General features: G+C 43.8%; 1 protein-coding gene across 4 annotated transcripts in view; it reads right to left on the reverse strand.

Annotated features, from left to right (window-relative positions):
- The window catches only part of PRDM16 (PR/SET domain 16), a 274,258-nt gene that overhangs the window by 156,457 nt on the left and 104,109 nt on the right, over positions 1 to 13,692 (reverse strand). For all 4 annotated transcript variants that reach the window (XM_071766807.1, XM_071766805.1, XM_071766806.1 and 1 more), the window contains one exon: positions 8,513 to 8,862. In XM_071766807.1, the coding sequence (XP_071622908.1) occupies positions 8,513 to 8,839 (327 nt within the window). In that variant the 5' untranslated portion in view covers positions 8,840 to 8,862. The remainder of the gene's footprint in view (positions 1 to 8,512; positions 8,863 to 13,692) is intronic.

The following is a 13,692-nucleotide window of genomic DNA, read 5'->3' on the forward strand; positions in this document are numbered from 1 at the left end:
GGTAGAATTCACCAATTCCACTCCAGCATCCTGGGTCATGCAGGCAGGATATTCACCCAAACCAGGATCAACAACTCTCTCTCCCTTCAGGAGAAAAATGTTTATTCCTCTCCTCATATTCAGTCCTTTGGACTATGGCTGTTGTCAGCTAAAAATGGATTTTATATCATGTCGGGTTCTTCGACACTTGTCAAGTTGACTTTAAAAACATTTCAGTTCTTGCAGCATTAAAATCAGGCTCCCAGTAAAATTGTTGCTGGTCTGCTGCACAAAGATACTTTTAGTATCTACCTATGTAATGCAGTTTTAAAAATTTGCTTTAAGTCAATAAAATGGATTTAAAGCAGCAAGAACCCCTTGTTCACTGCTCTGAAGAAGCTGGAGCCTGGCTGGGGGGCAGTTTTCTGCCCAGCCTGCACCCCCTGTGGAAAAACCAGAGCCTCTGTGGAAGGGAAAGCAGAGAGGGGAGAACACAGTTACACCTCAGACCTACCACTTTCTGACTTCAAGGCAGGAGGTTTATCCAGTTCCCCACATCACTTCTTTTCCAAACATTTGGCTTTGGTGATTCCCCCCCTGCCCCTTCCCTTCCCCTTACTCCAAGTTGAAGGCAGTTCACCACTTACGGTCATTTACAGCTTACATCTCAGTAAATCCAGAAGGTGTCTGATGAAAAAGAGGGACTAGCCAAGCATCTTAATCCCCCTGTTCATTCATGCTCTCTGTAATGTTCTTTCAGGCCTCTGCTGAGAGACTAGGCTGAAATGAAGGCTGATAAATTAGTCTGGAGGGAAACAAGGCAGATTCTGCTTGTAAAAGGTCATTCCAACTTTGTTCTGGGTGAGGGTTTATCTTGACTGCAGCTGCGACAGACAATGGCCGGGGCCTAAACGGCAGAAATCCAAGCTCTGCTCATGAAATTACTGTGCTGATAAGGTAGAATGGACTTCAGTGAGATCTAAATGGGAAAAGGGAGGTGGGGGACAAGGGTGAAATGTAGGTATTTTTGAACATGATTGAACAGGGATGACACAATAAGATGTACAATTAAAGCAATGACTTGCCCGGGCATTATCTGAAAGGGAAGAAACATACTGCTGGCTAATCAGATCAAAAGGAAGAAAAGCCCCACTTGTGTGTGTGAGCAAACTGCCTGGGCACAAGTGCAGGCACGGGTGGGCTGAGGCTGCTGCCTCCATCCCGGAAAGGTTATGAAATCCCTGAAACACAAAGGTGATTCTTAAAGATCAGGGCTTCTGAACTGCTGCACCACTTACTGTACACGTCATTGCTTCCAGGACACAGGGGTTTAAATCACAAGCGTCACGTTGCACAGAGCAGCCTAAATCAACCCCACTGAAGGGTGTGCATGGGACAGCTGGGCAAGAACACTCAGCAGGGAAAAGCACTTTAATTTTTTAATGCACATTTTGTGCATTTCTGGGCCAAAGAGAGGAAGTGATGGCAGGTTCTGACCCCCTGCTCTGCAGCCTGTGCTCCCCAGTGTGTGCCCAGCTCTGAGAGATGCCTCTCCTTTATTTGCACACTTGAATCTGCACCTCTCTGATCAGAGCAAACACATCCACTGGTCCCAGCACACTGCTACCAGTCTGGAACCAGTGACACTAAACAGCTTCCACTCAGGCCTGTGCCTCTCATCATCTTGTTATCTGTTTGCTTTTGGAGAAGAAAGAAAAAGCAGGAAATGAAGAGAGATGCACACACCATCAGGGTGGGTATTTTACAAGGATACTTTGCAGAGCAGCTGCTCTCAGCCCCAACTTGAGAAACAAAGTTCATGATTAGTAATAAAATAAATTTCCAAAGACACCCCTATAGATGGGAAGCTCCTCCCATTCCCACTGGCCAATTCACCACCCTGCCTCACCACCAGACCTCCTCCTGCAGACATGTTTCTTCCATTCATGCTTCTAAATGTGACTCAAACTCAGCTTCACACCTTCCTTGGATAAACAGCCCCTGTTTTCTTAAAGTTGCAAAGTACAAGGGCTGTCTCATTTTGTACAGGTCCTGGTACTTTGCTGTGATGAAATACACAAAAGGAGGAAAGGATGAATAATTAAATATGTTAACAAGTGAAGAACAAAGACCCATCTATGTCCCACTGCTTCAGAAAGAGTGGCAGACCCAACCTTTTTCTCTCCCCCTAGATACAACAACATAACTCCCTTGCATTTCCAGAGCCAAAAAAGAAGCAGTCGAAGTGCCAAAACGTGTGCAGTGCTAAATCCCACAAAGTAAGAGTTACTATGTTTAGTAGTTCTCCAAATCTGAGGTGCTGCTCCATATTTGCTACGGCGAGAGGAGGATGGTGCCAAATTACACAGAGAATGTGACTTCCCCTTTCTTTAAAAGCAATTAACCTAACATTTCACTCTGTTAAATTAACTGTTGTTATTTTTATCGTACAGACCCAGGTACAGAAATTTAATTTAACACCTTCAGACCTCATGATTAACCAGGAACTGAAATGAAGTTCACTGCAAGTTGAATGTTGCAAACTTTGGGAGTCTAACCACACCTCAGAGTATTTCAGCCTCGACTCAAAGCTGAGCAACCACTTTCTCTGCTGTCTGAGCACAAGGTTACTGGAACTCAGTCCCTAGGAAGAAGCTCTACAGAAAAGGAACTCCTGGAAAATAACTGGGTGAACACCTAAAACATTCAGTAAGCCAGGGTCCCTCACCCAGCAAGGGAGAGTGCAGTCCCTGCAGGCACCAGGGAGCTGGGGTAGCTGCTGCCACACACAGAGCATCTTCTAGGAAACAGCACAGGGACTGACCTCTCAAACAGCAAACACATCCCTGATCACCATCTAGGAGTAGCCTAAGAGCAAAGCAAGTCACTTCCCATTGCTTCCACCTTCTGAAATTGCAACAGAAGGAGTCCACAGAGTGATGTCTCCTTTGAAGTCCCACGTAGATTTATGTGTAACTCCAACTTATTGATCATTTCCTTTACAAAAGCCTACTGTGCTCCAATTCTCCATCAGCCAGGCTTCTCTGGGAATGGACAAAATAAAGGTTGGAGTTCTACAAAGGTTAACATTCCAGAAGAAGTAGTGCCCTGTACTCTGCAAGGCTTTTGACAACAAAAAGACCTATTTTTCAAACCCTGTGGTCATCACTGAGCAATTCGTGGGATTTTCGTTTCCTCCTTTTTTTTTTTTCTTTTTTTTTTTTTTTTTTAAGTGTGGATGATAAAACAGTGTTTCAGAAGCTGGCATTCATGGATGTCTCTCGAAGACGAAAAGAAAATATTTATTTCCTTTTTCTGCTTGTGAATCAGAATGTTCTATTTAAAGAAAGTGCCCTCTGCCGGATTGCTCATGAGTTATTACCCCTTATGGAAATAAAGGAGAAATATCAGGAGGTATTCTTAGTCATTCCCTTCCCCTGTCTCCCTTTTTTTTCTTAATTCCTTATATACCCATGTTTTAGAGAAGTGCCTAAGATAGAGCAAGATATCTTGGCATTCTTGGACCTAAAAAAGACTTACTCTGTTAACCCTGACATTGAGGCATTTGGTGAAACATCAAAAAATGGTGCAAATTTCATCCACTTCACTTAGATGCCATAAGAGGCATTTTTCATTTTTACCCATGCTTGAAATTAATATACTACACACCCTCCCCAATAGATTTCATTGTTAGGGAAAGGGATTTTGCCTTTGATCCAATCAGCAGTTTCTGCTATACCTGGTGTCAGCCTAAAGCAGAAGTTTCCTGCAGGTTCCTAACGCAGGTATAAGCACACTCCATCTGCCTGGGAGCAACTCCTAGTGGCTAAGGGCACAGCTGGGACATCCCAGAGTGTTCTTACATTGTTTACTTCATGACCCCACAGATTCTTTCTTTTTTAGAATAATTCTGGCCAAACAAAGCTTGGAGCAACTGGGAAGTAGCCGTGCTTGGGGAGCTCTTTCTGCGCAGGTCCCGCTCCCAGCACGGGGAATCCTCCAGCAGCTCCAGGACTGCTCAGTCCCTGCAGGAGCACCAGGTCTGCTTCTGAAAACACCAGTTCCCAGTGAAGCTGTCACTGTAATGTTCATCTCAAGCCAAAGGGAAAGGCAGAGGCCAGAGAAAATGTATGAATCAGAAGAGACACAAAGAACAACTCCAAGGAAACGTCATCACATCCTCCCCATCTAAAAGCTGAAAGAATGTTAGCAAGAGATGAGTGCAAAGAGGTTTGGGATTTCTTTGTTCCTTTAAAGGACTCACACTTCCTTTAGCATCTTTTGTTAAGAAACAGGACAGACAAGAACATGCTTCTTTAACAAATTATTTAGGTTTTTAAAGCGAAACAAGGGAAATAGGGCTGTATGTTCTTTTACCTGGGAAGCATGACAAAACCATCACAGTTAAAAGACTGCTTAAGGTCTCCTTCCTATTTTAATATTGTTAAGACTCCAGGAAATACAATATAATTGTCCTCTCAGCAGTCAAGGCCAGCGGTGTGAAGTAAAGTTTCCCTGGCACTTCCAAGTATTTCTTAAAAAACAAACAAACAAAATAAACAAAAAAGACCCCTGCACCAAAATGTAATTCTCCTCTGTTGTGAGAACAGGAGCTCACACTGCACTGAATCACAGACACTACAAAGCAAGTTCAAGAAACAGCAGTTTTCCACTGGCACAGATGTGAAGCCAGGAATGCCTGCTGCATCCTTAGCTGCTGGCTCCTATTTTTTCCAGTTATTTGTCTTTCATGGAACAACTTCTATCTTCACCCTGAAGCATTAAAGGAAAGCTCATCTTTTTCATAGGGAGAGACTCAGCCTGCCTCTTATGATCTGGTGCAAGAGGAGTGTCCTGTGTTTCACCACATAATCTCTCTTAAAATAGAAATTAAAGCAAAGGAACCAATAATTCTATTTTATTAATGGTATTTACCCATGAAGTATCCTGAGCCAGAAGCCTATCTGATTGCTTCCAAACTCCCTAGAATCCAGTTGCTAAATTTCCCTCCAGGATATGATTCCCGTTCTTCTCGCAATTAGCAAAATAAACAGTGCTATGATAAATACCACTATTTACTCAACAAAGTGATCAAAATTATGATGCCATTTATTTTTTTTTAAGGTCCCAGAGGCAATAAAGTGAAACCACGTTGTGATTTATTTGGGGTACCCTGAATGGTACGTTCTGTGTCAGCAGGCAAGGAAGTAATAGGATCAGGAGAGCAGAGCAGAAATGCAATCACGTCACACTAAATAATCACAAGGTTTTTAGTTTGGATGGTGTCTTTTAAGGAAAAAAAAAAAAAGGTAGATAAACATGATGAGCCCAGTAGTGTCAGGGAATGAGGCACAGAGGGAAAACACACAGCACACCATCCTATACAAGCACTTACTGAATCATCTCTGTGAGGGGTGGGGGCCGGAAGACCGACACATCTCATTTATTTTTATGAAATGAGCATGAATCACTCACTGCCATCCCATGTTAAAGGAGCCCTTGAATAATATGTGTGGTTTCATTTCAAGAATATTTTAAATACATATTCCACAAAGCAAATATTGGAGGAAAAACATACAAAGAAACAAGATAGTAAAGACTTGCTGCAGATAAAGACCAACGTATTCACCCAGCTTTAACCCACTCCCTCCTGTCAGGATGAAAGGAAAAGCACCTATAATATAAAAAAAAAATCTGTATCTTCTGTCCAAGCTATGGCAAATAAGACATTCTGTATTCCCTACGATGTTTTAGGCTGTTAGGGGAAATAACAAGCAAAGCTGAAAGTTTCAGCCAATAGCTCCTGGAGCTTGATGCTGTACATCAGAGCCAGGCCTGGATCAGACAAGAGCTTGGTCTCTATCTCCAAACAAGCCCATGTTTCCTGAGAACTTTGCAGAAATGCAGTTAAATGTTTTGGCCCATGTTCATTTTCACATATCTGGTCTTACTGGAGTTTGAAAAGAGAAAGCTCCTGCTGCAGTGTTAATGCCTTGGCTAGAAGACAGAGATCCATTTCCCAATCAAAGCACATTTCCCTTAATAGCACATTTCCCATCCCCCCCAAATGGATTTTTTTTTTAATAACAGAAATCAGAAGAAGCAGATCTTAACTGTGAGCTACAAACTGAAGCATTTTTAATCTTTCCTGACGTAAAAACATGAATATAATGAAAATGACAGGCAATTCAAGAAAAATAGTAAAAGCTCAATTAGGCAGCACGAAGGAGCTGTGTGCTGAACTTTTAACAAATACAATTTCCTAGCACAAAGGACAGCACATAAAGCTGCCTAGAACATCTCTAAGACTCTTCCAAACTTCTGCTCAAGGAAACATGCAGGCAGGGATAGCATTTATTAGAGGAATTCCTGTTCAGCACATGAGGACACTCAGGTATGTTGATCTCCAGTGAAATGCTGAAGGGACCGAGTGACTAAAATCAGATTTCTGAACTTCCTTTAAATACCCTGGGAAGTGGAAAACTTCACGGGGTGTCTGCAAGCACAAGCAAGGCCAAGAGAGATAGAGGCAGGGTGGGTCTCCAGCAGTGTTTGAGGACATGTGAGGGAGGACAAATAGTCCTTCCTTTCAGGTAGGAAAGGTACCTGCCACAGCAGAGAACAAAAGAACACTGCTGAAACGTGAGAAGTGCCACAGAGAAAGCAAGTTTGTTCAATTACACTATGAAAATAAATAGTATCACAAAGTCAATGTAGACTAAGTTAATGGAAACGACTCCTATCAGGGCTGTCACTCAGGGCAGAGTGGATATAGGGGACATTTCTTAAAAGCGTGGATGTAAATACACATTTTTATCAGAAATATAAAACACAAGGACAAAGTTTTGCCAAGGTCATAGAAAAAATGATTCACATTACTCAAATTGGGTCTGACTTGTAGCAGCCAAGAAGGATAGCACTAAAAAAATTGTCTTAAAAGAGAGAAAACAAAACCAAATGTCACCTTTAAATACGAGGTTCAGAAATAGAGAATTCACCTTTCTGTAAGAGCCACTTCAACACTGCAGCCTACAAATAATCAATATTGCATATTCCTAGAGGAAAATTGTGCTTTGTTTCAGAGAGACCTTAACATGACCAATACCTCAGGTAATTTGCCTCATACCAACCTCCCTAAGACACACAAGTCTTTCTAATATATTAACAAAAAAAAAACCAAAGCAAAACACAACAACCTATCTTGAAGCCAGTACAGTAATACTTATCAAATATTCTGTAATGATATTCAGAAGAGCAGCTAACACAAGGACAGACTTCCAAGGAATGCCACTGGTGGGAGCAGAGGGAATCAAAACCCTCAGCTGAATTAGGAGAGAAAAGGAAATTCTCCACACATTCAGCCAAACTCTCCTCAGACATTTCCCACTTCAGAACAATGAAACATGATTGAGTTTTGTTTTTATAGAAAGTGTTTTTTGTTTTTTCCCTGCGCTTTCCACGCATTAGAAAAGTAAACAAAAACATCTGGACATACAGAATGGAGCTGTTCAGGGGGGTTTCAGGCTCCACAATCCAGAGTGTAAACATAATCAGACACAATTTAAAATGTTGATGTTTTAAGTTTGGTCGTTTCCTAAGAAAACAGGGCTCCTGTGATTGCACTGCTGGCTTGCCCACTTGGTAAATCCAACTGTTTCACTCCTCAGAGCCTTCCCACCTCTGCACTCCAACAGTTTTTACACCACAGCTTCATGCCAGTGGCCAACGGAGAAAACAGGCCAGGTTCCCACTTCACCCAAGGGAAAAGGCAGGGAAAACTCAGCTTCCCAGATTTGGAAGGACTGGGCTGACCTCTCAGCCACCCAAAGCTCTCTGCACCAGCTGCCCCTGGACAAGAGGCAGCAGATCCTTGGGGGGGGGGATCATCGTGCCAGGGTGGGCATTAGGGGTATGGACATTTTCCAATCACCAATCCAGGAACAGAAGAAACAAAGTTGATTTCTGGGACAATCCCATAAAAGCAGGGAGAAAGGTCTGAGTCCTGGGATAGCAGCGCTTTTCCTGCTGAAGACTGATTTTTTTGCTTAGCTGGTAGGGAAAAATGACTTTCCTATTTCTTTCTCTTTGCTGCAGCACAAGAACATGGAGGCTGTTAATGGGTACATGCTATTTCTCTAGGCCCAGTTAATAATGCCTGCACAGCTGACATGGGCTGGAAGTCAAAGGTAACCCACCCAACTACAGAACATGATGCGACTAATCACACCTCCTCCTCTGTGACAAGTTCTGAACACAAGCTGAAAATGACAAGTGCTTTAAGAAGTGACCCAACATCATTTAAAACCAACCTTCTGAAATGGTGCTGGAGCAGTGTTTGGAGCCCAAGAAGCTACCTGGAAAAGGACTGCAGCTGCTGCTTTTTAAATACTGCATGTAATGAGAGAGGCAAAGTAACTCAGGGAAATAAAGGCATTAACACAGTCACTGCTTCTGTCCCCAGGGCACTCAGTGGCTTTAGGAACAGTTTGTAGAGAAGAGAAAAGAATGTGATTGTCACATTCAAAGTGCTTACCTCCCATCCAAAGTTGGATTCCTTTAATGTGCTCCTCTGTACTGTCATACAGGGTCCAAATCTTTCCCCAACTTCAATCTTCTTTTTGGCCCAAATCCCTAGCCCTGCCCCTGGAATCGAAGATTCTCTGAGTTCAAAATCTGGTGGGATTGGAATGTCATCAGGAATGTAGACAGGAGCTTCGTAAGGTGAGCCCTCCTTGGGAGTGAAGTCCTCACTGGTGGGGAAGGGTGACGGAGGTCCCACAGGGATGGGGGACATAATACTGTCCTCTGTCTCCTCCTCTGCACTGTCGCCAGCCAGGAGGTCGGGGTCGGTCTCGTACATATTATTTACAATCTCACTGTCACCTAGAGGGGGAAACAGCAGAACAAAAGTCACTGAGACACTCAGGTGAACATCAGTTTCTCTCTTCCTGGGACAAAGTGTCATCGAGCCCAGTGTGCATGCTTTAAGGATAGAAGTAGTGGCAGAAAACGAGCTAATCCTCAGCTGGAGAACTCAGGCAGAACTGAGGCAGGAATATTCATCCCACAATATTCTGGGATGAGAAGGGAGCTGATTGCTGACTGCCATCTCACCCAGGAGCAGAGTCATGCAGCACTGGTCTTGCAATAGCGGAAAGAGGGGAAAAAACACTGAAGAGGTGTTGTAGGTTATTGCTTTAACTGCTTTGGGATATTTTGTAGGGGAAATACACTGGCCAAGAAGCCTTGGTCCACAGCTCCACTGCACTGCTGCCCACAGTGGTTTCTGTGAAGGGAAAAGGGCTCACCCAGCCCCAGAGCACAGAGCTGGGCAGCCAGGGCTAATGGGGAATTACAAACTCTGTGTCTCCTCTGGCCTGGCAAGCACTCTGGCTCCTTTTCACCTCCTGCATTCAGCATCTCCCCCTTTTCAATTTTTGAGGATGTCACCTCTTAACCTCCTGAAGGAGCTAGATAGGACAGAGTGTCTTTCCCTGCAACGTGTGTCTGCAGACCTTTCAAGACTCCTGGCTGAACCATCTGTAGTTTTTCAACAGCTGTTCTGAACTATCTGTATTATAACCAGCTTGAGGATTCCAGATCACCCAAGTGTTACACCCTGAGAGAAATTTTCCAAATAAGCTCTGCTGGAGACAACATCCTCATCACTGGGATGCACTGACCTTACAACCTTTACCATACAACACCAAATAAACACTTAAAATTCATATGCTGTACTTATCATATGCTGTACTCAGGGCACAGGCATCATAAACCATGTGACCAGTTATCACAACTGAGCTTTTTTACATCCTCTTTCCTCTGCCTAAAGGTGATACACATATATGTTTAGTTCCAAGGACCATTAGTGCAATTTCCCTCCAACAAAAACCAAGATTTTCACCCCAATGGCTTGAAATTAAGGAGTCAGTTTCAGACACCTTCCCTGAAAGCTGCTAGGAAACAAAGGAGTCATTACTGTGTATCCTCAAAGTTTTTGCCACATGAACTGGGGTGCTCATCAGCACATCAGAATACTCTGTTTGAACAGATATTCTCATTCCTCCCATCAAACTGAAGCAGAACTGCTATTACTGCCCCTGGCCTGCCTCATTCTCTGGAGGTATGGGGGCATCCCTGCTGACCAGGCCCACAAGAACATGTCTGTGTTGATGTCAGACATCAGCATGAACATGAAATAAGCCTGAGAAGCAAGTCCACAACCAGATTTGAACATGCTAAAGAAATTTTTAAAAAAAATTAAAAAAAGGAAAGAAAAGAAAAACCAAAACAGCAAGTCCCAAGGAGCCTGAAGTACACAAGAGATACGAAACTTAAGAGTGAAAACTGTAGACTCAGAGGGTAATAATGTTTGGGGATTTTTCCAAGAGGAGTCAATTGCTAAGCTACAACATTCATATGTAATGAAAACGGGAGCTTTATTTCATCCAAAAAGGAAAAAAAAAAGGGGGGGGGGAAGGGGGAAACAGATGAAGGGAAAAAGAAAAACACATTTGTCATACAATACAAGTAGTTGAAGGATTTTGGGAACAGATTTGCCATCTCTCAATTAAACATGAGGCAGCATGACTGTGCTTTCATTGCACAGTAGTTTCCACTATGATAACAACTCCAACAAGCACCTCATTGTGGAGGATGCAGAAAGGAGAGGGGCTCCCATGGTGCACATGAGGGGAGAACTCAGAGGGAGACCCCACAGAGTGACCTCTGGTGTCATGGGGGAACAGCACCCATCACACATCCCAGCTCTCACTGCAGCAGGGAAGGGAGTGCTGGCTGCCAAACCGAAACCAGCAGGGAGGGAGAGGTGGAACAGCAAGCCCTGGCTCCAGGTATCCACACTGCAGCTCTTCTGTAGCCTCAGAACACGCCTCTGAAAGGCACATCTTTCCTCCTCCATTTTTTTTTATGCCTAATAAAGATTTTCCCCAGTTCGTGCCGAAGAAACCCGGTGGCAGACTTCACTGAAGAGGAGGATTTTGATTCCTTTGCCAATATTTTTTTGCTCCAGCTTTTGAGAAATACAGAGAGCTGCCTGCTGCAGCTTACAAATGTTTCTTCTGCTAAAAAGTGCAACCCTCCTTACTCAAACATGTCACCAGAAACAAGCTTTCATAAGGATGATATACTCCATAATCCTGAAAATATTTGTGGTTGCTGTAAATGTTTTTTCTCCTGGTATTAGCAAGTCAAATTATTTTCTACTCTATGATTAGCCTCTTTTGCACTTAAGAAACAGGAATTCCAACTGAGTTGAAAAGCAAAACTAGGTTTATTGGAGCACAACCTGTGAACGTTTTCAGATGATACGAGCAAAAGGACACCTCACAACTGAACACTGCTAATTCAATTTATTCCACGGGACAATCAGGCCAGTTATGAGTAAATTTTATTTTACTCTGAAGCTGAACCCACATGTGGCCAACCTCATATTTCAAAAGAAATCATCAAACCCAGCTAAACTTCTCCTTCTGCCTTTTCAGCAGCTAAAATCAGTGCTCAGGGCCTGGCAAGAGGCAGTTCCAGGTGACAGTGGCTGTGACACCAGAGCAGAATCACCTGTGTACCCTGGCTTTGTCCCTCAATAGCTTTTACACAGCCTTTACTAACAGCCAGGGCTACCAAGCCCATCTACTACTCAGCACTGAGCAAGCCCAAAGCCTGCAGAACCTTCTGGACTGCCCTCAGCTCTTCAGCCACCCCAGTGCCCCTCTCAGCATTGCTCCAGAGCTAACAAAATTGGTTAAAAAAACCCCAGACCACCAGAGAACATGTTCTTTCTTCAGGACCCAACCTCAGTTCTGCTGAGCTCCATCACAAAGGAGGTGGCTGCTCTTGTGGCCACTCCCTGGTGACACCCAGGGTGTCCTACACCTGCCCTGCTCACAGCACGGATCCCAGTGCCCTGGAGTGTCTGGTTCTGTGAAAAGCAGACCAGAAATATAACTGGACCTGATCTGTTATTGTCATGAAACTAAAATTAGTCCTCCAAAGCTCACTAGCAAAATCACTCAACAAAAAGACCCATTGAGAGGTTGTTTCCACAGATAATCAGATATGGACATGGGCTTAAAATCTGTGTGACACCAGTGAGGGTCTTGCAACAATGAGAGGGATGCTTTAGTACTGGGGAGAGACCTCATGAATAATCTGGTTTGCAGCTATAATGAAGGAAAAAGAAAGTCTGATGTTAAAGGAAATGGTGGCAAAGGAAACAATGTGTGACGTTTTGGGTGGGTTTTTTGGTAGGTTTTGTACTTGTTTTTTTAACATAGTGATTAGTGTCACTACATTATTGTTATTATCATCATTATCATTATATATTATCTTTACTGGTATTAAAAATTCTGCCAAGGAAATCTCTCCTACTCTGAACATCTCCAACTCCTTCACTAGGGACACTTTCAGGACACACCAAGAATGAATTAATATCAGACAACCAGTACCTGATCAGTAAGCACAAACTGCCTTAAATTTCACTACTTTGGAAGAAATGCAGAACTGGGCCTGATCCTCATTCCTTCTGTACTCAGAGCTCCCATCCAGGGCAATGAGAACACAGGACTGAGTCCGTGCAACAGCTCTAAGTTTAGACATACACACAGGTATTAAACCCCTAGTAGTGTCTAGAACTGTCACTGGGCTCTTACAATATAAAAGGCAGCACCAGAAAAATACCTGCCAGGCCAGGACCTCCCTAGGATCCATTTCCATTTTTCTGACTCTAGAGGAAGAGTGGGTGACCTCAAACATCTTTTCCAACCCAAAGAGGGATGTTGCCACAACCTTTACAACTCCATGGAACATACTGAGGTTCCTGCACTGCAGGGATTTTCCTTTAGAAACCTTCCCCGGGGAAGAAAACAAACCAAAAAAAAAAAATTTCCAGATACAACACCAGGCTGGAAAGAAGGCACAGAGTATTTCACCCCTCCAGAGACCAAGACTGCCTACATTTTTAACTCCAGGGGGAGAGGATCCTCTCTCTATTTGCTGTACACTCATCACGTTTCATCAGCAACAACAAATTCATTTTTATGATGGATTTGTAGAGCAGCAGAGCTGGAGCAAACCAACAACATCACAGCCTAATTCAGCCAAGAGTGCAAATACTTACATTAAGTGAGCATGGGCTCCACCAACAACTGAGAGGAGACACCAGAACTCAGGAGACACATCTCTAACTCACAAAGGCCACTCAAAGCACCAAACAGCACCCACCAGTGCCTTAGAACACTGAATGATCTCAGTGATCAGATTGCCACCTGATGGCCACAGCTGAAATACAATAGAAAACCAGAAACCCAAGTCCCTCCTTGGGCTGCCTCTGTCTGGCTTAGCTACAAACTCTGATCTCCCCAGATTTCCAGCACTTTGCAGCCCCAGGAACCAGCCCTGTGTCTCCCAGGGGCTCCCAGCCTGCAGGATGCAGAGTTCCTGCTGCCAGCATCAAAACCAGAAAAGGCAAAATGTCCAACACAGCCCTCAGTCAGACACCACTGTTCAGCTGAGCTGGGAATGGTCTCCCAGTTACCCTACTGGGGAAGGAAGCAGCTCCCAGCTGGTGGCCAGGCAGTGCACCCAGCACAGCCCAGCTCCTGCAGAGCAAAGACAGAAGGGTTGGTATCAGCAGCACTTCAAAGAGGTGGCATGAAAAAGCCAAGCAGCTAAATTCAGTGTAAGGCCATCTCT

The sequence above is a fragment of the Heliangelus exortis genome, chromosome 23 (assembly GCF_036169615.1).
Source record: "Heliangelus exortis chromosome 23, bHelExo1.hap1, whole genome shotgun sequence".
NCBI lineage: Eukaryota > Metazoa > Chordata > Aves > Apodiformes > Trochilidae > Heliangelus > Heliangelus exortis.